We start from the raw sequence: 21,369 nt of genomic DNA, 5'->3' as shown, positions 1-21,369 counted from the left end.
TCAAAACGCAGGTAGAGTGGATGTATTCCCAAATATCTCTAGCGGTTTAGCAAGTGGTGACCTTTATTCTTCCTGTCCCTCTCCCGAGTGCGGTCCTCGCTGCGTGCTCGCTTGCTAGGCAGCTTTGATGGATAGCTTGGGTGACCCTGAGCAGATTTCGCGTACTTTCCCTGAAGTCTGCCGTGAAGTTCGTCTCCCGTTTCAACGCGCAGCCTTCCCGTGCCAGCCCGGTCGTCCGGTCCCATCAWAACCTCAGGAAACCACGAACATTTAAGGCCATTTGGAATAACTCCCCGACCGGCCAATCGCGGATAAACTGCTCCTCTGTCTTCTCTCTGCAATCGACGTTGCCTAAAGGCAGCTTTGATGAGAAGAAAAACTGCGCCCGCGCTAGAAATCCCGGCACGGCAAAGCCCCGACCGCACCGCCGCCGCCGTGCTGGGGAGGCGGCTGCTTCCCGCGGCTCCCGGCCGCACCCGCTGCTTTTTTTTTCCCCGAGTTTTTTGTTTTTGTTTTGTTTTGTTTTGTTTTTCCTAACCCGCCCCGGGAAACGGTGCTGGCAGGTGCTCTGCAAAAGCGTTCTTTTTTTTTTTTTTTTTTTTTTTTTTTGTCAAACGGGTCCACATCGAAAAGCAACGAATTGCCAGCGGGTTCAGCCTGATTTTGGCTTCCCAGCCCTGCCCCTTCTCCGCTACCTGGTCTGTCGGCGTTTCTTTCCCAAAAGAGGTCTCAGGCTGCTGGGCTCGGTGCAGCCAGGCCCTTTGCGCTGAACGTTATTTGGGCCATATGTTTCGCGCGTTCATTTTCTTTCGGTCTATTCTTCTGGACGCTAACTGCTAACACGTTATAGTCACCTTGAAATTTCCTCTGCTATTTTCCAATTAAAAGCTTAATAGCCCTGGTAACGGAGTTCGTGTGGTGCAGTTTACCACAGCCCCTTCCTCTGAAAAGCTTTCTACTGGGATCCCATTATGTGCTTGAATAAACCTTTTCTGCAAACAGAAATGGGAATCGGGGTTGTCAGGTGTTGGGTTACAATATACTTTCGGGCAGGGAACATTTCACTAACATAAATACGAACCTGTCCCTACAGGGGTATGTTGTCAAATACTACGATATGGAAAACGTTGCTATCAAGTACAAGGAAAGGATTACGGCACTGTATCACACGAGAATTTCAGCCTCAGCACCCGGTCGGTGTGCAGCCCGGGGGTAGAGGGGCGGCCCGGCCCTACGAGAGCCTTCGCCTCCTCGGGAGTGGCAGCGCGGCGCTGCTCGGGGGCCCCGGCGTAGGGCCCGGCCCTACGGCCACTGCCACCCCGTCCCTGCCCCGGAGCCCCGTTTTTCTGGGGGGGCAGAGGTGTGTTTTCGTCCTCCTCTCCGGCCGTCCGCGCCACCTCATGCGTTGGTTGCACTTCTCGTCTTTTTTTTTTTCTTTTTTCCTTTTTTTTTTTTTTTTTTTTTTTTTTTTTTTTTTTTTTTTTTTTTTTTTTTTTTTGAGAGGGGTGGTGGGGGCGGGGGAGGGAAGATCTTGGCTTCGTACTTCAAGTACTCCCTGTGGGTATCTATTTATTTGGTCCGCGGAGAAAATGTAGCTTGTTCGGTATTTTCTTTTATTAAGCAAAGCAAAAATTAGGTGTGCCCCCTCTCCTTGCCCTAGCCAACGACCCTAGCGAGTGTAAATTCCCGTCGGGGGAGGCCGGTTCGCGTTACAGCGGGCTGCAGGACCGTCTTGATGTGGTGTACGGACCGGAGCGGGAGAGAAATGCAGAGCCTTGCGACAGGAGATTCAGCAGACGCAGCGGGAAAGCGGAGTGTTTTCTGTGCCCAATCTAATCCACCTTCCCACCTTTGTGAAGTTATTCGGCGGAGAAGCATGTTTCAGATGCGGTACTCATCCTCCCTCACCCCGCACCGCACAGCCCTCTGGAAAAAGGTCGCCCTAAGTCCCTCTTTCCCCTGAACTGGAGAAGTAATCGGGAAAGAGCTTCCCCCACCCCCGGAAAAAAAAAACAAACAAACAAACAAAAAACAAACCCCGCCACCTCAAAAAACAGTATCACCAAAACGCCCTTACAACACACGTCGTGCTTTTTATTCCCTCTGGCAAAATACTTTCTAAGTTCTAACTTCCTAATTAAGGACCCTCATTAAAGCATTTATTTCGAGCAGCAGTTACAGCGGGAAGGTGCCCGAGCGGAGCACGCGGAGACCCCGGGGCACCGCGTCGGGCTGCGAAACAGATCCTAGCCCAAGCAGCGGTCCCCGCCGACGTGTGCTTAGCACCGCCGCGAGGGCAGATATTCCCCAGCTGATATTCCAGTCCCTTTTGACATTGTCGCAGCTACACTTAAACTTCTCGCTGCTGTCTTGGAAATATCGGTGTGCAAGCGAGAAACGTCCCCGCGGCAGGCGGCAGAGAGAGTTACCGTCCTTGCAAGCAGTCTGGCTTGCTCTGGATTGCACGCGCCTTTCCAGGACGACTGTTTGCAATTAAGTAGTTGCCTCGGCAAAGAACGTTGGAAAAAAAAAAAAAAAAAAAAAAAAAAAGGCAGCAGAAAGCGTGGGCACAGGTGGCAGCTGCAGAGGTCCGAGGTGCGCTTTGCGCGACTCGACTCTCGCAGCTGCTCGAGGGGAGCTCTGTCAGCTTCTTGCTGCTTCAGCCCTGGAAAGCTTTGATACAACTTTGACCCGAGAAATAACTCTGAGCTACTCCGGGGCAGCAGAGAGTGCTACCAATGGCGCTGCCCCGCGGCCCTGCCCGTGGTTAGGCGTGGGTTTGCCAACACGCGGGGAGCTCAAACTTTGCGCTCTCGGCGCTGCGGGGAGATCTGCCGCCGGGGGACGGGCCCGTCGGCAAAAGGTGGGCAGTGCCGCCGGCCCCAACGGCGGGGACCGCGGGTCCCCCCCCCACCCCCGCCGCGTCCCGCCCCTCCCGCCCGCCGGAGGGGAAGGCGAAGAGGGGAAGGGGGCGGGCGAGGGGCGGGGGCGGCGGAGGAGGGCCGGGCACCGCCGTCGGGGCCCCCGGGCTCGGCGGCGCGGGCAGCGGCAGCGCTCTGTCCGCGGTGCCTGCGTAGCCGGAGCCGTGAGGGCTGCGCCGTGCGCGCTGCGGGGGCATGAACGGCTACGGCTCCCCGTACCTCTATATGGGCGGCCCGGTGTCGCAGCCGCCGCGGGCGCCGCTGCAGCGGACGCCCAAGTGCGCCCGGTGCCGCAACCACGGCGTGCTGTCGTGGCTGAAGGGCCACAAGCGCTACTGCCGCTTCAAGGACTGCACCTGCGAGAAGTGCATCCTCATCATCGAGCGGCAGCGGGTGATGGCTGCGCAGGTGGCGCTGCGCCGGCAGCAGGCCAACGAGAGCCTCGAGAGCCTCCTCCCCGACTCCCTGCGTGCCCTCCCGGCGCCGCCCGGCAGCGCCGACGGCCCCGCCCCAAGGCAGGTGAGGCCGGGCTGGGCGCCGGGAGAGCGGGCGGAGCCGGGCGTCGCCCGCCGTCGGGGGGCCAGGGGGCTGCGGGGCGGGGGAAAGCGGCATCGTGGGAAACGGGAAGAGAGAAACCGCTGGCACCTTCCTCCGGCTCGGCGAGCGCGGATGATTTCCGACCAGGCTTTAAAAAAAAAGAGAGGGGCCGCAGAGCCCCCTCGGGGAGCGGCAGGGGGGCACGGGCTTTCCCCGCTGGAGGGGGCGCGCCCGCCTGCAGCCCGCAGCGCGCTCCCGCGTGGAGCCGCTGGCGCTCGCCGCGGCCCCCAGCGCCGTGCCCGGTTCAGCTTCGCCTCCAGCCCTCCGGGAAGCAACTTTTCCCCGCCCCGCGCGGGACGGGCGGTCGTGCACCGCCGTCGGAGGAAGCGGCTGGGCTTCACCTCGGCTGCGCCTCGGGCTGGGGACAGGGCGGTTTCGCTGCAAAAGCAGGGTACAAGCCGCGTAGTTTCTTCCGGAAGAGCGGAGCATGAAGCCGGGCATCGGATAAAACGGGGACAAACCGTTTATTTCGGATTCCGACTAGCAGCAAAAAATGCGGAGTCTTTTCCCTCCCCCTCGCCCAGCGGCGTCCTTCGCGGCCGGACCCACCGCGGCTTTTGCCAAGTCGGTGAAACTGAGCCCCAGACCCGCTGCTCAGGGCGCCTAGGGTACGTGCCGCTCCGCCGTGGAGGCAGCCCAAGACTGACGGAGGAAACACATTACGAGTGWGGCACGCAGATACGTCTGAACAGAAAAACGCACGCTAAATCGCCTACCCTTGCTCCACTCAACACTTAAGCGCGAAATTAAAATGTTCCACCGATGGCCCGGCCGGGGTTACCCTCATCGCCCGTCCCCAGCCAGCCCGGTAAGAGCCTATTCCGCAGAGAAGCCGCGATTTCAGCGAAATTTTAGCTCGGCTCTGCGCCCCACGGCTTGCTGGGGCCGGCGGGTTGCGCCCCTGTCGTGGGTCTGCCGGTGCTCTGGGGCCCGCTCCCTCTGCGGGGATCCCTGTCCCCAGCCCCGCTGCCCCGGCGGCAAAATGCACAGGCGGCCGGTGGGTTTCCTCCCGCAGTCCCCGAGAGCCGAGACTTCAGGGCCCTCCTCCACCCCCTAGATTTCCGTCTGGGTGCAGCCGGCCGGGGCTCAAGGCAGCGGGGCGGAAGGGGAAACACTAGGGGCAGGGGCGGATGCGTGGGGGAAACGCCGAAGGAAAAACATAACAAAACAACACAACAACAACAACAACAACAACAACAACAACAACAAGCAAAGAAAGGAGAACAATAAAAATAAAAAAGAAAGCCAGCTTGGCTCCTTCCAGAAAGTGAAACTAATAAACTCCGCCAGGAGGATATAAATCTGGCGGATAGGAACGGTATTGACTTGCACGCCCAACTTTTCTTCTCCTTGATATATGAACTTCCCAGCTTAAAAGATTACAGTAATCACGGGAGGACAGTGTAAATCGAATCTGATAGCAATAACTTTTGGGGAAGGTCAGGCTCAAGTGAAATGTTTCCAAGCAACAGGCATTTTGTTTGCAAAATACAATCAAAGTATATTGATGAGAAATTCTTTCCTGCCAGCCAGTCAGCACTTTCTACTAACAGCTTTACGRGTGGAAAGAAAAAAAAGGGGGGGCGGGTGGGAGGGAGAGAAAAAAGGAATAGGTGTGCATAAATCAAGCTCCCCAGTGCGCGGGGAGCGTAACACGTCCTGCGCAGAGCAAAGACATCTGTGGCGCCCCACGCGGGGCGCGGAGGGCTGCGCTACCCGGCGCAGCCCGGAGCCCCTGCGCTGCGCGCCGCGTGGGTTGCGTTCCCGGCACCCGGCGTCGCCGGTGCTTAAAGGGAAGACTTCGACCGCAAAGACCTCATCTGCGCCATCCCCGGGCGTGGAAGCCCGTATTCCTGGGGAAGCTTGTTTTCCCTGTTTTAGGAGAGAGGGAGCAGGACGTAAAATTATCTCCTGGCGGCACCCTCTCCGCAGTTCTTGCTACCTGCCGCCAAAGGCCGGTTACCCCGATAAGCTGTTTATTTCCCAGCCGAGCGAGTGCTGCGACCGGCCTCTCTCTCTTCCCTCTCCTCCAGCTGCCTGTACTAAAAACGTGGTTAGAATACAAAATGTAATTATTTGCTCTCCCCAGCCCACCCTGTTCTAGATCCAGGACACTAATCTCTTGGAAGATTACCCAGTGCGAGAGAGAAATTTCCTGATGGAAGGTAGGATCAGATATGTTTACTTTAAGTAGCATCTGATCACCAGAACAGGTCATTTTCCGACGGTGGGACAGCCAGAAAGTTGTACTCTGTGCCAACACAGCCCCGAGAAATTACTACCTGTATCTTCCTGTGCTACCCTAGAATAATCCCTCCTCTTAATGTCATGTTCCTATATTTTAAGCACGTCATATTTCTCTTAGTAGTAGTTACCAAGGCTGTTAATTAATATAATGCTACACTGAGTCTTTTGTTAATTTCAGTTCCAACTTCCTGACGCAGCACAGCAGTCTCTGTGTCAGTCTGGAAACAGTCATTAGCCTTGAATACTGGGAGGAAAGTCTACAGTGATATATATTTTTTGTTTTGTTTTTAACTCGTAAGCTTTGTGCGACCTCAACTTTATGTGGCTTTCTAATATTTCTGSTGTCAGTCCATGCTAGTAATAGAAATATGGAAAAAGCAGATGTACTTGAAATCTAAGAAATTCTGGATGAGAGGAAAAGCTCTCCTAACGATCTGAGTGCACAGCTGTTTTCACACACAGTCAGCGGTGGGACTGTTAAGGAAGCAAATCTGGATCCAAAGTATTAGATGAAGTTTTCCAGAGAAGTTATTAATTTGAGGAGAACAGCCTCTTTCTCTCTCACCCGTCCTACTTTATTTGACCTATTTGAGCGTTTGCCTCATGTTCCTTAACACAGTATGAAGAAGCAAGGAAAAAATGAAATGTACATTGCTCTGAACTCATAGCGTATAGCATATATTAGTTTAGATTTTATGGTAAATACACACATGGTTATCCCACCGTATTGTTTCATGTGTATCTGTATTTGCAAGTACTGCTGTAGAGCTGTGTATGTGTCTGTCTCTGTACACATATTATTTTATGAAATTCTCCACTATTTTTATCAACAAGGAGAAAATTTCCCTAGTGTCCTCAGGGCCAGCAAAACGAATACTGGATGCAGGAAGTTTGAAATTGCTGTTACCAAAAAGCATAAATAAGTCTTCCAAAAGTAACATTTATTTCTGGAAAAACTAGCACATCTTCATGTGAAGGCTATGAGTAGTGCAAAAGATACATTTGGCTAAGAGCAGTGAGGTATATATTCTCGTTTAGTGAAACAAATATTTTTATATCTGAAAATACAGATATTTGGAGTTAATAAAAGCTTTATGCACTATGGTTATTCTGCATATTCTGCTATTTCTGTATTTCAGAACTCATGTGTCAGCATTTGTAGTGCATCTTCCTACAGGTTATCTAATGATTCCTATTTTGTGCCTGTGGGGAAAAAAAAACAAAAAACAAAAAMCCAAAACCATAAATAAATAAGAGAATTCTAATCATGGCAATTTCAGTGAAAAACACTGAACCGTCTCCAGAAAATACTTTCTGCTTAGGACTGCTTGCACTGTGGACATGGAAGTGATACTGAGGTGAGGAATGTACAGTCAAAACATTACCAGCCAGGCAGGAAAGCAGCAGAAACCTGTCAGGCAGCTGCCAGCCGATCCTCCCGAAACACCAGTCTGAGGCACCGGGCTGCTTGTGCAATGCCTCGGAGAGCAGCAGCCTTGAGCTGAAGTGTGCGGAGAGAAAAGCTCAAGCTTTTCTGGCAGCGAATAATTCTGTCAGAAAGAGAGAGGAAAAAAATTATAACAGGATCCAAATTAAAAGCTTACCAATAGGGGATGATCCCCCTTTTATTAAGAACAGCATTTTATTTAAATCACTGAAATCTCGTTTTTGTGGATTTTGCCCTGTGAGTCCGTAAGTCTGGTGAGATGCACAGTTATACTCTGTCTGTGCATGTAAATTGTCCTATTGCAAGGTGCAGAGTAAGCATCCGTGCAATCCCATGGTGCCAACAATACAAACTTCCTAGGCTGAATTTGAAGAAATTTTGTAGACAAACCTTATAAGGATACTTCTATTGAAAGCAATCATTACTCAGGATCAGGGCTATATTTTCCCCTAAGCTAATTTCATTTTCAACATGTATTTTCTCCCCAGTAGTGTTTGTTATTAGCCATTAAAATATATATACTGAAGATGCATAGTTGTTTTGAAATCTGCATGTGGTTTGTTTGGTAATATTGGGTACAACAGTGCAATCTTTTTATGTTGGAGTTGGGAACATTGTCTCCCTTAAATGTCTATCTACCACCAGCAGTGCAGAGATAGAGGTAGTTTGTTGTCCTCTGGACTGCCCTGCAATCCTTCTGTGTATAAATTGTCTCTTCACTCRGTTGTAAATTATTCTTAGCATCATGTCTTTTGTAATAAACGTGCTCTTATGAATACACGAAAGAAAGGATTAGACAGAAAAGATAGTGTGATATTCATATTTTTTTATTTCAAATACTGACTGAGCTATACCCAGGTGTTATAATTCCTGCAAATGGAGACACATGTTAGCAGTTTACTAGCAAAAATTTCCTGTATTTCCTTTCTGCTGCTACAGCATGAGTGATGCTCCAAGCATATAGATAAGTGTCTATGTGCATTGTCCTCTTTACAATATACCGACAGGAAAGGTTATTGCTTCCCTTGTTTGTGCTGGACATGGAACACAAGCAATACAAAAACAACATGGGTAATCCAGCTAAAAGAGGAGGGCAAGATTTTCAGAAGAGTGTCCGTCTTCCCCAGTCCCTCTCCCATCCTCACCTTCTGTGCCTGGATCAGCAGCGTCCTGCAGCTCGTTAGGGTGGCCCAGCTCTTCTGCCTGGTGCCGGTCGTGTCCATGCCACAGTGACTGCTGGGCTGTGCTCTGTCAGGAGCTCACATTTCTTTATGGCACTGCCCCATACACGAGTTAGAGCCAGCTCTGTCCACCTCAGCTTGAACAGTGCATCTTTCCCCAGACATCGGTGCTTCACAGGGAGTTTGGTACGGTGCTGCTGAGGGAGGTCAAGGGAGCAGCACCCACATGGACTGTGAATACTCTCAAGCAAGATATGTCACCCCCATTCCCCCCCYGCGTAAACTGTGAAAACAGCTCTTTTTCCTTCTAACAAGCAATGTTATTTCAAAATGTTGCAAGATGTTGTTGTTGTTGACCAGAGGTTTGGAGTATCACCGTTTTTGAGTGTCCACCAGGAGCCAAAAGGGCTGACTTTCAGCCTTGTGCTCAGCTCTTGCTCTTCCCGGTTTAGCATGCAAAATCAAGGTACCTGGAACAAGTGCTGAGACAGGTTGTGGAGCTTCCGTCTTCGGAAATATTTAAAACTCGGTGAGGCAGGGACTTGGGCAATCTGCTCTAGTTTTGAGCTTAGCACTKCTTTGAAGAGGAGATTGGATCAGATGCCATCCAGAGGTCCCTTCTACACCAGTTTTTCTAGGTTCTATGCTCTAACAGGCCAGGGTATCAACTGTGCTCAGTGGTTTGGAAGAAAAGCCTGTGGCACTTGCTGGGGAAAGATGTAGTTTCTCCAGAACCAGAATCTGAATATATTGATATATTTGAAGACTCTTGTAACCTTGAGCCAGTCACTAGTCATCATGGAGTGGCCTCACCAATGCTATTGGACTTACAGAGAAAATTTTGATCTGCCAAGTGCCCTCTGGTTGTCTTCAGCCCACAGTCAGTGAGAAAGCAGGAATGAGATTGTGCCAGGAAGGAATTTTGATTTGAGAGAGCTGAAGTTCCTCTGAAAAAGCATGCATGTGGGTGGTGTGTTCCTAACTTATAGTCAGTTAGGGAGGATTGGTCTAGTGTATTTGAGACTCCCCCCTCAAAAAAGGGGCCACTACCTCTTTTCTTGTTATACATTGGAGAATGAGACAGACATCTTTAAGACATCATAATAAGCAGCCTAGACCATGTTATGTTACTCTTTTGTTGTCTTATTCTCAAGATGCAAAGATGATGTGAAGATAAATAAATTTAGCAGAATTCCCATGAAAACGGCTTTTTTCTTCCTATCTTCCTTCCTTCCTTCTTTCCTTCCTTCCTTCTTTCCTTCCTTCCTTTCTTCCTTTCTTCCTTTTTTTTTTTTTTCTCTCTAGGGTCTTGCTTTGTTCACTTTAAGAAACATGTGTCCTCAAAAGCCCATAAAAGCTTTTGGCCTCACTGCGGTGGTAACTCTTTTGCTTTCTCTTTGCAGATATGAATGAGGAGCGGCTGGGTGATGCCAGTGGAGCAGACAATGCCGAGACCTACAGTGACAAAGACACAGACCAAAGGAGTTCCCCAGACATGAATAAAGCCAAAAGCTGCTTTACCCCTGAGAGCCCTGAAATCGTTTCAGTGGATGAAGTTGGTTATGCAGTTCAGAAAAACAGCGGAAGTGGAGAGAGCCGTCCAGACAGCCCCAAGTACCACCCAGAGCAGAACCATCTCCTGATAGAAGGTCCCTCTGGGACAGTTTCCTTACCTTTCAGTTTGAAAGCCAACAGACCTCCTCTCGAAGTGTTGAAAAAGATCTTCCCGAACCAAAAGCCAACTGTGCTCGAGCTGATCCTGAAGGGGTGCGGCGGTGACCTGGTGAGTGCTGTTGAAGTTCTGTTATCCAGTCGGTCCTCGGTAGCTAGTGGAGAGAGAAATGCTGCAGAGTCTGATGGCCTCGTTTTACCTGCAAACGGGCACATTTTTGAGCACACGCTGAGTTCATATCCTATTTCCTCCTCCAAGTGGTCTGTGGGCTCGGCCTTCAGGGTTCCCGACACACTGAGGTTCTCCACTGATTCCACCAATGTTATGCCAAATCCTCTGGCTGTACCTTTGCAGCATCCTTTTCCTCAGCCCCCGCGCTACCCGCTGATGCTGAGGAACACTTTGGCCAGAAATCAGTCTAGCCCTTTCCTGCCAAATGATGTCACCCTGTGGAACACCATGACGCTGCAGCAACAGTACCAGCTGCGGTCCCAGTATGTCAGCCCTTTCTCCAGCAACTCCACCAGCGTGTTCCGAAGTTCTCCTGTCCTTCCTTCTCGCTCCTCAGAAGATCCTAGGATCTCCATCCCTGATGACGGATGTCCTATTGTGTCCAAGCAACCTATTTATACAGAAGATGAGTATGATGAAAGGTCTGATTCTTCTGACTCGAGAATACTCAACACATCTTCTTAGACTGATATTGGGCATGTGATAGCTAAGTGATATTTGCAGTGCAGCTGAACTACTAGGCCCTTAGAGGAGGCACACATTCTCTACAAAATCCTTGCAATTGTATTAAAAAGTAAATCTGCTTGGTATTGTACTGTAGCAATAAAAACATAACTTATTTAATTTCTTGCACTTCACTGGATAATGCCAAATAGCAATGCTCTATGGTATTAGTGCTGAGTGTATATTACAAAGGAAGACCCTCATGCTATCAGTTATGGGACTCTGGAAGATTCATAACAGAAACAGAAGCTGAAGGTCTCCTTTACCGTAACTCAGAAAAATGGGGATGTTAAACCAGAATACTTGAATGCTGTTTTATTAGAGGGAACCCSTCAGGACATAAGAAATCAAACAAAAGCATCTCAAATGCAAATGGACTAAAACAGGGATCTTATTGTCTTATGCCAATAATCATCCTTACATTAAAAGAAAAGGCAAAAGAAAGATGCACATGAACCTAGCATGAACTGCTTCCGTGCTGCTTGAGCTTGAACACTTTTTAGGGAAATAATATTAAGAGTTATTCTTTTCACATGGCTAGGTTGAAACGTGTAATGTCGGTGTAAAACCAATTACAGCTGTGAATTGCATGAAATGTATTGTGGAATGAACACAAGATTAAACATTGTCAGGTTAATGTAGCATGCTAGAGACTCTAGAAAAATAAACTAAGACGATGATCTTGGTTTATGTCATTTGTACTAGGGCAAAGAACATTTCTGAAGATAGAGGGCTGGTTAATCCTTGGCAGGAGTTAAAATGTCCAGTTCTAGCAATTGCAGTCAAGGGAAGCCTATTTTTCCTACTTCAGGTTCTGCTTCCCTGCCTTGCAGCTAGCAATTGAGAGTAGGCAGATGTAGTCATCAGGGAGGCTACGGTCTCTTGGACATGGGTTACAGAGTCTTTCAAGCTCAACTGAGTAAAGCGGAGCTTGTTGCAGTCAGAGCAACAGATAAAGTCTGTTATGATGCTTCAGCAGTATCTTTTTTCATGTACTGTAGAAATAGAAAAAGGAGATAGGATGTAATAGAAGGCATTTCTTTAAAATAATGTTTAGCCAAATGGCAACTTTCCTAAATCTGGAAAAATAATGTTTTGAACAATTTATTGCATGTTTGCATGCATTGATTCTGCTGCTTACACGTGTCAGAGTAACTTTAGGAATTGCTTCTGATGAGGAATGCTGCTAAATTGATCATCTGCTTAGAAGTTTGTTGAGGTTTTAGTGTCTTTTTATTTTGATCTTTCACAGGTGACCACATTTGCTTGACCAAAATACTTCTCTGAATGCAGGTGAAATGCCTGGCAGGCCTTTCATAGTAGTCCCACCCTCAAAATCAGTCAAGATCCCTCTGAACTTGGACTTGAAAGCAGCTGGGCTTTAAAATCATAACGTATATCATACTTATTATCTGATGTAATTGCCAGTATGAATGCCTATGTTCACTCTTGGCATTTCTTATTTTGTATTTGATAATATTGTATTTGGTTTTATTTTCCCTGGGGCATAGATGCTCAGAGAGATACATTTTTGCCTAATTCTCCAACCTGTTTAGAAAGACAATTTATTGGCAATCTTAGAAAGTAAAGTCATAAAACTGTGGGAGAGAAGGATAAACAGTTTCCCTTATGGAAATGCAAACATGAAAACACCTGGAATTTTCATGAATATGAAATTATTGTTTCGGACTGACAGATTTGCTTGCATTCATAGGGCACCTGCAAACAAATTTGTCTTCAAGGTTTTCCAGAGAGAAAAGTGATTGTTAAATTAGACCTGATCCTGCAAACGTTAAGGCATGAAGTAGCGAAATGCTATGCTTCAGTGTTATGGAGAAATTGAATGTTAAGAGCAAGGTGAGARCAGAAAGGATGAGCAGCTCTGGTTTTGTGTGAAGCACCAAGGAGAGAATTCTCTGCAGCAGGGACCTTTGCACAGGCCTCTCTGCTGGTTGAATCAAAGAACTATTAACAGGAAAATCAGTAGTATGCATCTTTTTTATCTATTTTATTTTATTTTATTTTATTTTTGCTACAGAGAGTGAGTAATTTCCATGACAAAGACCAAAATGGGGCAATTGTGGTAGCTCATGGTTTCTGTACACACTATGGTCTAAGGATTTCTGAAGAACAGAATTCTGACATCTTGTAGTATGGACATACCTTTCAAAGAAAGGTGAACTATGACTGAATTGGGGTAACCTGCTCTTCTGCTAAAGATTTTTGATGAAAAATTTAGTAGAATGGGTTTTGAATTTGGTCTGTTCTGATGAACTGTTTTCTAAAAAAGCAAACAAGCTAAAACAAGAATTTTCCAGAGTTTGAAAATTTATTTTGACTACGTTTACATTTCCCTTCTTTTTTAAAAAAAGTAAAATATACCTAAAAATGTTCAAATTCAAAACTTCAACTTTTGAGGTTGAACAAAGCATTTCTATCTGATCACAAATAATTTATACAATGTTATAGTTGCCTAGCATTTTCTTTAAAAAAATGAATTTGGACTGACCTGAAACAGTTTTGTTGAAGTTCATATTTGCCTAGCTCTGTTTCCAGGCTGGCACTAGGTAAGAATGTCATTTTTAACTTGTACTTGCCTTGTAGCAAGATTCCCAGTTATAACAGGTCACAGGGATGTATACACCAATTTAACGTTTAGAAGTTTCAACCAGACTCCTCGTCCTCAGTGCTGGCAGTATCACAATGCTGCGAAAATGCAAGTGGATCCCCACTGAGGTTCTCGGTGGTCATTGACTACACCAGCTTTCCCTTCTACACAGGTATGAGAACAACTTTGATTTATTCTGTAACCATTAGTCGTGGAGATGGGACCGATCATCACACAAGGCTGCCAGCTGTGACTTCTCCAAGCCAGCCAYGCTGCTGCTGCCATGCTGTCCTGAGCCCATCCTTCCATGGGACCTGCAGTCCTGTCTGAGGCAGACATCTGGCAGGGTGCAAGCCATTTCCCACAGGGGTTGCAGGTGCCCCGGCACTTGGTCCTCCTCCACGCTGCTCTGCTCCACCAGACCCACTGGCTGGTAATGGGGTGTAACGGGTGATACTGGTACCCAGAAACCCTGCAGGAAAGCATGACTTTGGGTGGGAAAGCACATGGGCTTTGGGGCTGGCAAACATCTGCTCAACTCCAGCAACCAAGGAGTCCTTCTTTGGGTGCTAGAGCAGCTGTGCTTTCCTGGAGCAAGAGTTCCCCCCTTCCCAAGGCACAGTATGCCGTGGTATCTGTCCTGATGTCTGGCTGAGGCAACACAGAGCTGTTTTTTCTTCTGTCAGGCCAGTGACTTCCCTGGTAACTTTCCATGTGTGAGTATAAAACAGAGAGGGACCTAATCAGTGGCTGTTAAAATGTGGGTAACGTCAACAACAATGTAAATAATAACAATAATTTCTCTCGCAGTGGCAAACTAGGGGAATTTGCAGTGATGCTCATGCTTCCGGGCACTCCAGTCCTCACAGAGAGAAACAGAGCTCAACATGCAGCATCCTGGATTCAGGACCAAGGTGGACATGGTGCATGGGGTTGTCCAGGTCTATTTCTCTCCTTCCTTGCTCACAGTGGCAGTTGTTCTGCTTCTCTTTGAGTGCCTGGATTTGCCTCATTTGGGGCATCTCCAGAACATTTGTTGGATGCTTGGTGAACAGGCTCACCTCACATTTATGTTGACATGTTTGAAAAATGACTTTGATTATCCCAGTATACTGTTTCAGCGATTCATTCTTTATGTGCATTTACTCAGCGGACGTGAGTGGGGAAATAAGATTGATGCTAAATTTATATGTTAATTTTAATATTGAAGCTATCCTGTATTTGAAGAATAAGATCAATTCTTCAATTTCGTTTCTTACATGGTACTGCATATTGTCATTACTGGAAAATAAAATTATTTCTGAATGCACACTATTGAAACTTCAATTTTAGTGGACACRAAGTCTGAAGCATCATTTTCTCCTTTCCTTATAACCAACTATCTTCATTCAGTGTTTTGACGTTCCCACACTAATCTGTCTTGAGGAGACACCGAAGACGATTCTTTCCATCCTGAATGGTGCTTGCTAATTTGCTCTCTGTAACATTTTGCACTGCCACAAGCTGGTCTGGTGCATGACTCAGCTGCTTCCAGCAGGCTGCTGCTTGTAAAATCCAGCAGGAATCCCAGTTGCATCCCCTACCAGAGGCTAATTCCGTTATTTACCACCATAATGACAGCAYTTGAGAGCCATAATAGCAGTGATAAGCCTGGTATGCTTGTATCCAGGATGAATCCTGACTTTAGGTGGAGAATCAAAGCCTTAGAGCAGTGCCAGCAAGCAGATCCTCTAGGCAAGGTGTTCAGAGCATCACTTACCAGGAAGATAAGGCATCTACACAGGGAGACGTACTCTGAGGAGCTTTGCTGCCAGAGCAYAGACTGTCCTACAGCTGCAACAGAGAATGGAAAATACTTACAGCTTCTCACAGGCACTGGCTCTCAGCAGGCACTCTCCCTCTTGAAGCAGAGTGGAGCACTTTGCTTTTCAGCATTTTGGGGAATATGGGTTGCTACTTTTTCTCCATGCTGTGCAGGAGATTAATCTGAGGGATGGAGAGCAGGAGCCCTTGCAAGCCCATGCCCCTGCTCTGCCCACTGGCCGCATGAAGATCTGTAGGTCAGCTTAAATTTCAGGTGTCTCATTTTCCCTCTGCATGAGATAAAAAATAACTTTTTATCTCAGATTAAAAAAAAAGACTTTATGGTTRTTATCAGAAAATACTTGAAAAGCTTAACTACTCCTCAAATATCAGGTAGTATATATATATTTTTTGTTTGTTTTTCTCTCCCAGAGAAAACTGGGAATGGCTTTACATTTCCAACAGCATAACAGTACCTGCCTGCAACAACAGAGCTGGTTCCTGGAGAGCTCGGGTCAGCTCACTGCAGATAATCCTGAGCTGACTACTCTAATGCAAGGGCTAAAAGTTGTGAGCCTGGCAGGCCTGAGGGGAAATTGCTCACCCCTGTCTCTTCTGGGGCTGTGGGCACATGCTGAGACTTCCCACAGCCAGCAGTATTTTTCACGGTGGAGGCTGCAGCCCTCCTTTCTTGTCAAATCTAGAGGATTTGTCAAGTGTTAGGGCCACATGACTGATCTGACAAGGGATGCAGTCCTGGTGGGGCATAATACCTGAGTGAACACTGCAGTAAAAGTTTAGATTTTATTCTTCTTCCCCTGCTTGTTAATTTCTCAGCTCACTCACTATCAGCAGGCTCCTGATAGTAAAAGCTTTTCCTGATTGTAAACCTAGCAAATTCACTGGGAGCAGAACTAGGTGGAGTCTAGCTTTTAGTATTGTCTCATTCCCCGGTAAAATAAGGGTCATATGATGTATGGCTCGACTTCTTTGAAAAGTAACACTTTTTCAAGAAGAACAGCTCATAAGCTACAGAGAATTATTCTACATAGCTCTTGTTGCAAACCCCTTTCCAGGAAACTTTAACACCTTTATAGATTTGGCCCAACACAGAGTTAACTATTACATTTTGAAGTACGCGGCTTAGTCCCTAGTACTCTTACTGTCAGCTATGTGTCTGTTACAAATGTTCTCCCTTGCTCATACCTTTGCAGTTTCTTTGTTCCTAAGGGTTTGCAGAGATATAAACAAAAGGAAACTTTGGCTCTGTAGATTTTACCTCTTCTAGCTCCATTGCCTAATCGTTGAATATCCTTGTGAATATCGAATCAGTGGCATGAAATAGTCACATCTTCTCTTTGCAGGAGGGAAGAAAACATATTTTGCATTTTTTTGTTAGAAACACAAATTCTTCAAAACATACATGGCAGTATTTCTAAGGTGAGAAGGGGCTGAGTTCCCTCTTCCCACACACTTTGTTTTGATATTACCTCAGGCAAATAGAGAACAGACGTCAGTCGCTGCAGCCCATGTGTGTATGTGGGCACTGGGCTGGATTTTGTGTTGCTTTGTGGAGCTTCAGTAGGAGCATAAATGCATGTAAAGGAGGGAAGGGAGGAAGGGATCAGTCCTGACCCTTAGGGGTTTCTGGGCAGTCGTGTTTTCTAAGACCTGGACCTGCACTGTGGGAGTTAACGTGCGCGTGGTTGTTGCCTTGAAGAGGGTGATCTATAGCACAAGTCCGGCAGTGAGACAGGCTAGTCTCTACGGCTGACTGTGCTGGTTCCTCCCTCCTCCTTGTGGAAAGTTCACCGCATGAGGTCTTAGTAGACTCATATGATGTATGGATGTGAAAAGCTATGACTAACTCCCCGGACAATTGGTACATATTTAACATCCGAAATCTCAAGGAAACATCCTGCTTGTTGAATTATTATCTGGCATTCACGTATTTCCTGGTTTGGCCATCCCTACTGGCTGCTGTTTTAACGGATTTTCACTTTTTCTGCTGTCCTGTTGCTCTGGCAGTAGGAGAAATAACTGTGGTTGTGGGTGTGGGGAGAGGGAATGCGATCACCACTGTCCCGCTCACAGTCAATGTCCGCTGACTCCTCACCTCCTTACAGCACTGCTCTTCCACTCTGCTAAACGCGCTTTCGGGACTGAAAACACGTGCCAGGGACGTGTTCCTGTGACCTGGTTTTAATCCAGCTGCAACTGATTCAGATTTGTCAGTCAGTTGCCTTTTTTTTTTTTTGTTATAGCAGCACCCACAGAAAATCCCTGATGCTGAGAAACTGAGCTGTGACTCCAGCCCAAGTCTCCCCCCCTCCTCCCTCCATTGGCAAAGCGCAAGTTCAGCTGAAAATGAACTGTGTGTATGGGATATTTGAGAGCTCCTTGGGAAATGGACTATGTTTTTGCCTTCCAAATGTCTGGAATTGCAACTGTCTATGAATGCATCCCTGAGTTGACCTGAGCTTAGAGGAGAAAGTCAGTCACAAATGACTGTAACATATACTATTCAAACGTGTATCTGAAGTAAATTCTGTCTTACACAACTTGACCTGTACATCAAAAGTATGTCTTCAGATAAAGTAAAGCAGTCTGGCATTATTTCAGTCAAACACTAGATGGATTTGAAAGAGCTAAAGAGAGATATTTCATTTGAAAAGGGAACCACATAGAAAAAGATTTTGTGACCCCGTGTCTTTTTTCCTTCAGACTGGTTCCTTTTAGCCAATGGCTCCATCTAGTGTCAGTGTAGTCACACCACTGCCTCCAGAGCCGTGTCAGTCACAGCCACCGCAAAGATCATCCCTCCACCTTATTCTTGGGATGTCACACCCCTCTTTTCTTCAGCCCAAAGTGCATTTTTTTCACTGCTTTGCTTACACGGAATTATGTTATTTTCAGTACACCGTACGTGTTTGCTAGTGAGGCAGGACAGCTCTGTTCTCCATAATTCTGCATGGCTCTCTGGAGCTCTGCTGAGGTGGATTTTTCATTTGTTTTATCAGTCAGCTCAGAGATGTGTGTGTGTGTGTGTGTGTGTGTGTGGGGGGGTCATTTGGCCTGGGTCTCACTTGCCACAGGCCTGCATTTTTGCAAACCTAAAAGCAGGTGTAAAGCATCACCACAGGTGCCAGGTTCACAGCCCTCACTGCCCGTTTTGCAATCCCTTTGAGTTTCTGCCTAGCAGCCTGGAAATCAAGACACAGGTATTTGCGAAGCACTTGAGCTCACACCTCTGCACTGCTGGCAGATAGGAAAGTGGAGGTCGGGGCAAGGCAGCTGGCTCAGTGTGCTGAGGCTCCTGCCTTGGCAGCTCTGCACTGTGCCTGGTCCCCTGATGCCATGGGATGGCCCTTAGCAAGTGAGGTTCCCACAGGGATGGATGTTTCCCTGCGGTCGCTGTGTTGGTATGTCCACATGGAGAAGTCAAACTCTTCGTGGGGCAGAACTGGGAGGGCAGGGAGCATGGCGAAGGTCGTGACTGCTGTGTCCTATGGCTCCCTTGTGTGAAGGGATTTCTGCTCTGCAGAGCCTTGAGGAGGTTTCAGCGCTCACATCTTCTCCTGGGCCCCAGCACGCACAGGGTAGGCATCTTGTGTTCACTGGTGTGCAAGTGATGAAAATAAATGCTCTTGCAACACACTCTGAAAATCAATAAATGGAGATGGCAGTGTCAAGTTTTGCTGATCGAAAACAACTGGTGCTGTGAACTCATGGAAGAAGTGCTTCATAACACGGAGCTGACAACTGTTGCTCCCAGTTTCTTTGCTGGCTAGATTTACTGTGTGGACTGATATAAAACTCATCACAATAGTTCAAGGCATGGATTAGGACTGCCAAGTCCTCTATCAAAAGACAAGTAAGTCTTTTGATTTTACATGCAGTATACTGAACCATTTTCAGGTAGGAACCCAGAAGGACCCCTATGTCATACACCTTCTTCATAATTTATAAAAGAACACCCAGACTGTCAGAAGCGAAGAGAATATTTTTGCGATCTCCCCCTGTATTTTTTTGTTTGTTTTAACCCATATTGACTGATACTACCTTCATCTTTTCCACATGACTGTGTCTGAGCCACCTGTGGTCTCTCCTCCGTGCTTTTGGTTTGACAGTCAATGATTTTGCTGGATCAAATGACCTAGAGATCTAGTGGTGGCTGTCACCAAATATGTAGGCATCAGGCCATTCCATCCTCTTTCCCACCTAGCTCCACCAGTCCAKCAGTCAGATGTGGAGCATGTACTCTGAATGAGGAGCTGCCAGGAGAAATCCTCTCTCTTCTGCCATGAGAGTATATAACTCAAAGACAACTCATTGAATATGAGCCCCAAGAAGTTCCCTACACTGATAGGCACTTGAGCCAATGAGTTATTTTGCTACCATCTCTTCAGCAGGTCGTATCAGAAAAGCTGATGAGATCCCATCTGAAACTCAGCTAGATCGCTCAGGTTTGAGGACTGGTTCATGAGTAAGTCTGCACTGATGCTTCTATATGACTAGTAATTCCATAAGATTTTTTTTTTAACCAACAAAAGGTAAAGGCCATCTTCAGTAACTGAGAAGAACATGGGTCCAGAGCACAAATACAGAATGAGTTTTCCCCATAGTTTGTGCCGCATGTAATTTATCCTGTCTTTATTCTCTGGAAACAATAATTTAGTAGAGAAGATGTGTCTTTTGTTCCTTTGAAAACTTCCCTGTTGCGCCTGAAAGTTAGCCACATCCATGCCTAAAGTTTTACCTTACAAAAGAAAACTACTCCTCTAAGCAAGCAAATAGAAGCATTGGGTGTCAGCAACATGACCTTCCATGAAAGGATCACCAGCTGACAGCTCAAAGAGGCACAGGCACTTTTGTGTGCCCCCTGTACAGCAGTGACATAGATTTTTACTTTTCAATGAACTAATTCAATCAATCATACACAAAAACTTCTACTCCCAGCACTTCTTTAGATATAAACCAATGCAACCTGTGAGGCTGAAGCTGTGCAACAGGTTATCAAGGAGGCCATTTCAGCACGTTAAGGTCGGGAAAGATGTCATCATGTGCTGCCATATTTCAAGTACTGTAGGGAATTCTGTAGCAGGTCAGCTATAAAGGTCAGTGTTGCAACACTATCTCAATCCTGCCTAGGATCAGTGACATGATGATGATGGCGGTGATGGTGATGATGATGGTGGCGAAAGAGGAAACAGTTGGTTTTCATTGCTGAAGGCTGATGAAGACAAATCAGAAGACTAGATCCAAACTGCTCAGACTTGGCAATTCTGTATATAAACCACCAATGCCTGCTGGCAGGAGCTGCTGGTTATGTTTTACAATCATGGAAGTAGATTTGTGTCACATCTGCTGTGACATGTAGATTGTCATACAGTATTTGGTTGCATTCTCTATAATATTTCACGCTCTTCATGAAACAAACTACATATTTCAAAYTGTCTAATGTCATGTGTTTTTCATTAACATGCTAGTTGCTGCTTACCTAGCCTTTCCAAATGCATGACTTCAAAATACCAAGGTAGCTTGTGAACAGATTCTCACATCCCTATATACTGCTCTCTCAGGATATTCTCTGGAACTTTGTGCCACTATGCACAGGGAAATTAGCTTTTAACTGAAGATAATCAGATTATTAACATCACTATCACGAGTGCACACACACACGCCCATTAATAATGGCATTGGGAGGCAGCTGCAGAGAGAACTACCAGAGTTTCCAAACTCCATCTAGTGGGAGAAAATCAGAATCAAAAAAGGATGTAACGGTCTGCTTGCTTATTCATACGCTTTACACAAGTATATGCCATACATACTCATACATGCACAGCTCTGCCTTGAACWTCTCTTTCACAGAAAATCAAAGATATCAAAAGGGTTTTGTTTATCGTATTTGACTATGTATAGCCTATTTCCTCAAGAAAAAAAAAAGGAAGAAGAATACTTGAGGAAACCATATGCCAAATTTTTTGATCATAACTTCCTTAAGTGTCTTGGGTAATTTAATATTACCTTCCTCCTTAATGGCTCCTTAATGACATTTTTCTCTCATCTTGTCAAACTTTTTTACTGTTATTCRGTAGACTGATTATGCATGTGAATGTAGTATGGAGGAAAGCTAGCTAGTGGCTAATCAGTCCTGA

The 21,369-nt window shown here is 46.7% G+C and overlaps 1 protein-coding gene across 1 annotated transcript; it reads left to right on the top strand.

Annotated features, from left to right (window-relative positions):
• Positions 1-3,116: 3,116 nt before the first annotated feature.
• LOC146588394 (doublesex and mab-3 related transcription factor 3-like) lies at positions 3,117-10,920 on the top strand. Its single transcript, XM_085318081.1, is given in 7 exon segments — positions 3,117-3,445; positions 3,700-3,753; positions 4,098-4,126; positions 5,251-5,294; position 7,525; positions 8,813-8,839; positions 9,797-10,920. Coding segments are annotated over 7 exon segments (1,449 nt in total). The 3' UTR covers positions 10,762-10,920.
• The last annotated feature ends 10,449 nt before the right edge of the window (positions 10,921-21,369 follow it).

This window comes from Rhea americana, unplaced genomic scaffold, assembly GCF_003343005.1.
Source record: "Rhea americana isolate MKP2758 unplaced genomic scaffold, rheAme1 scaffold_517, whole genome shotgun sequence".
NCBI classification, from domain to species: Eukaryota; Metazoa; Chordata; class Aves; order Rheiformes; family Rheidae; genus Rhea; species Rhea americana.
This window is presented reverse-complemented; position numbering and strand designations above follow the sequence as displayed.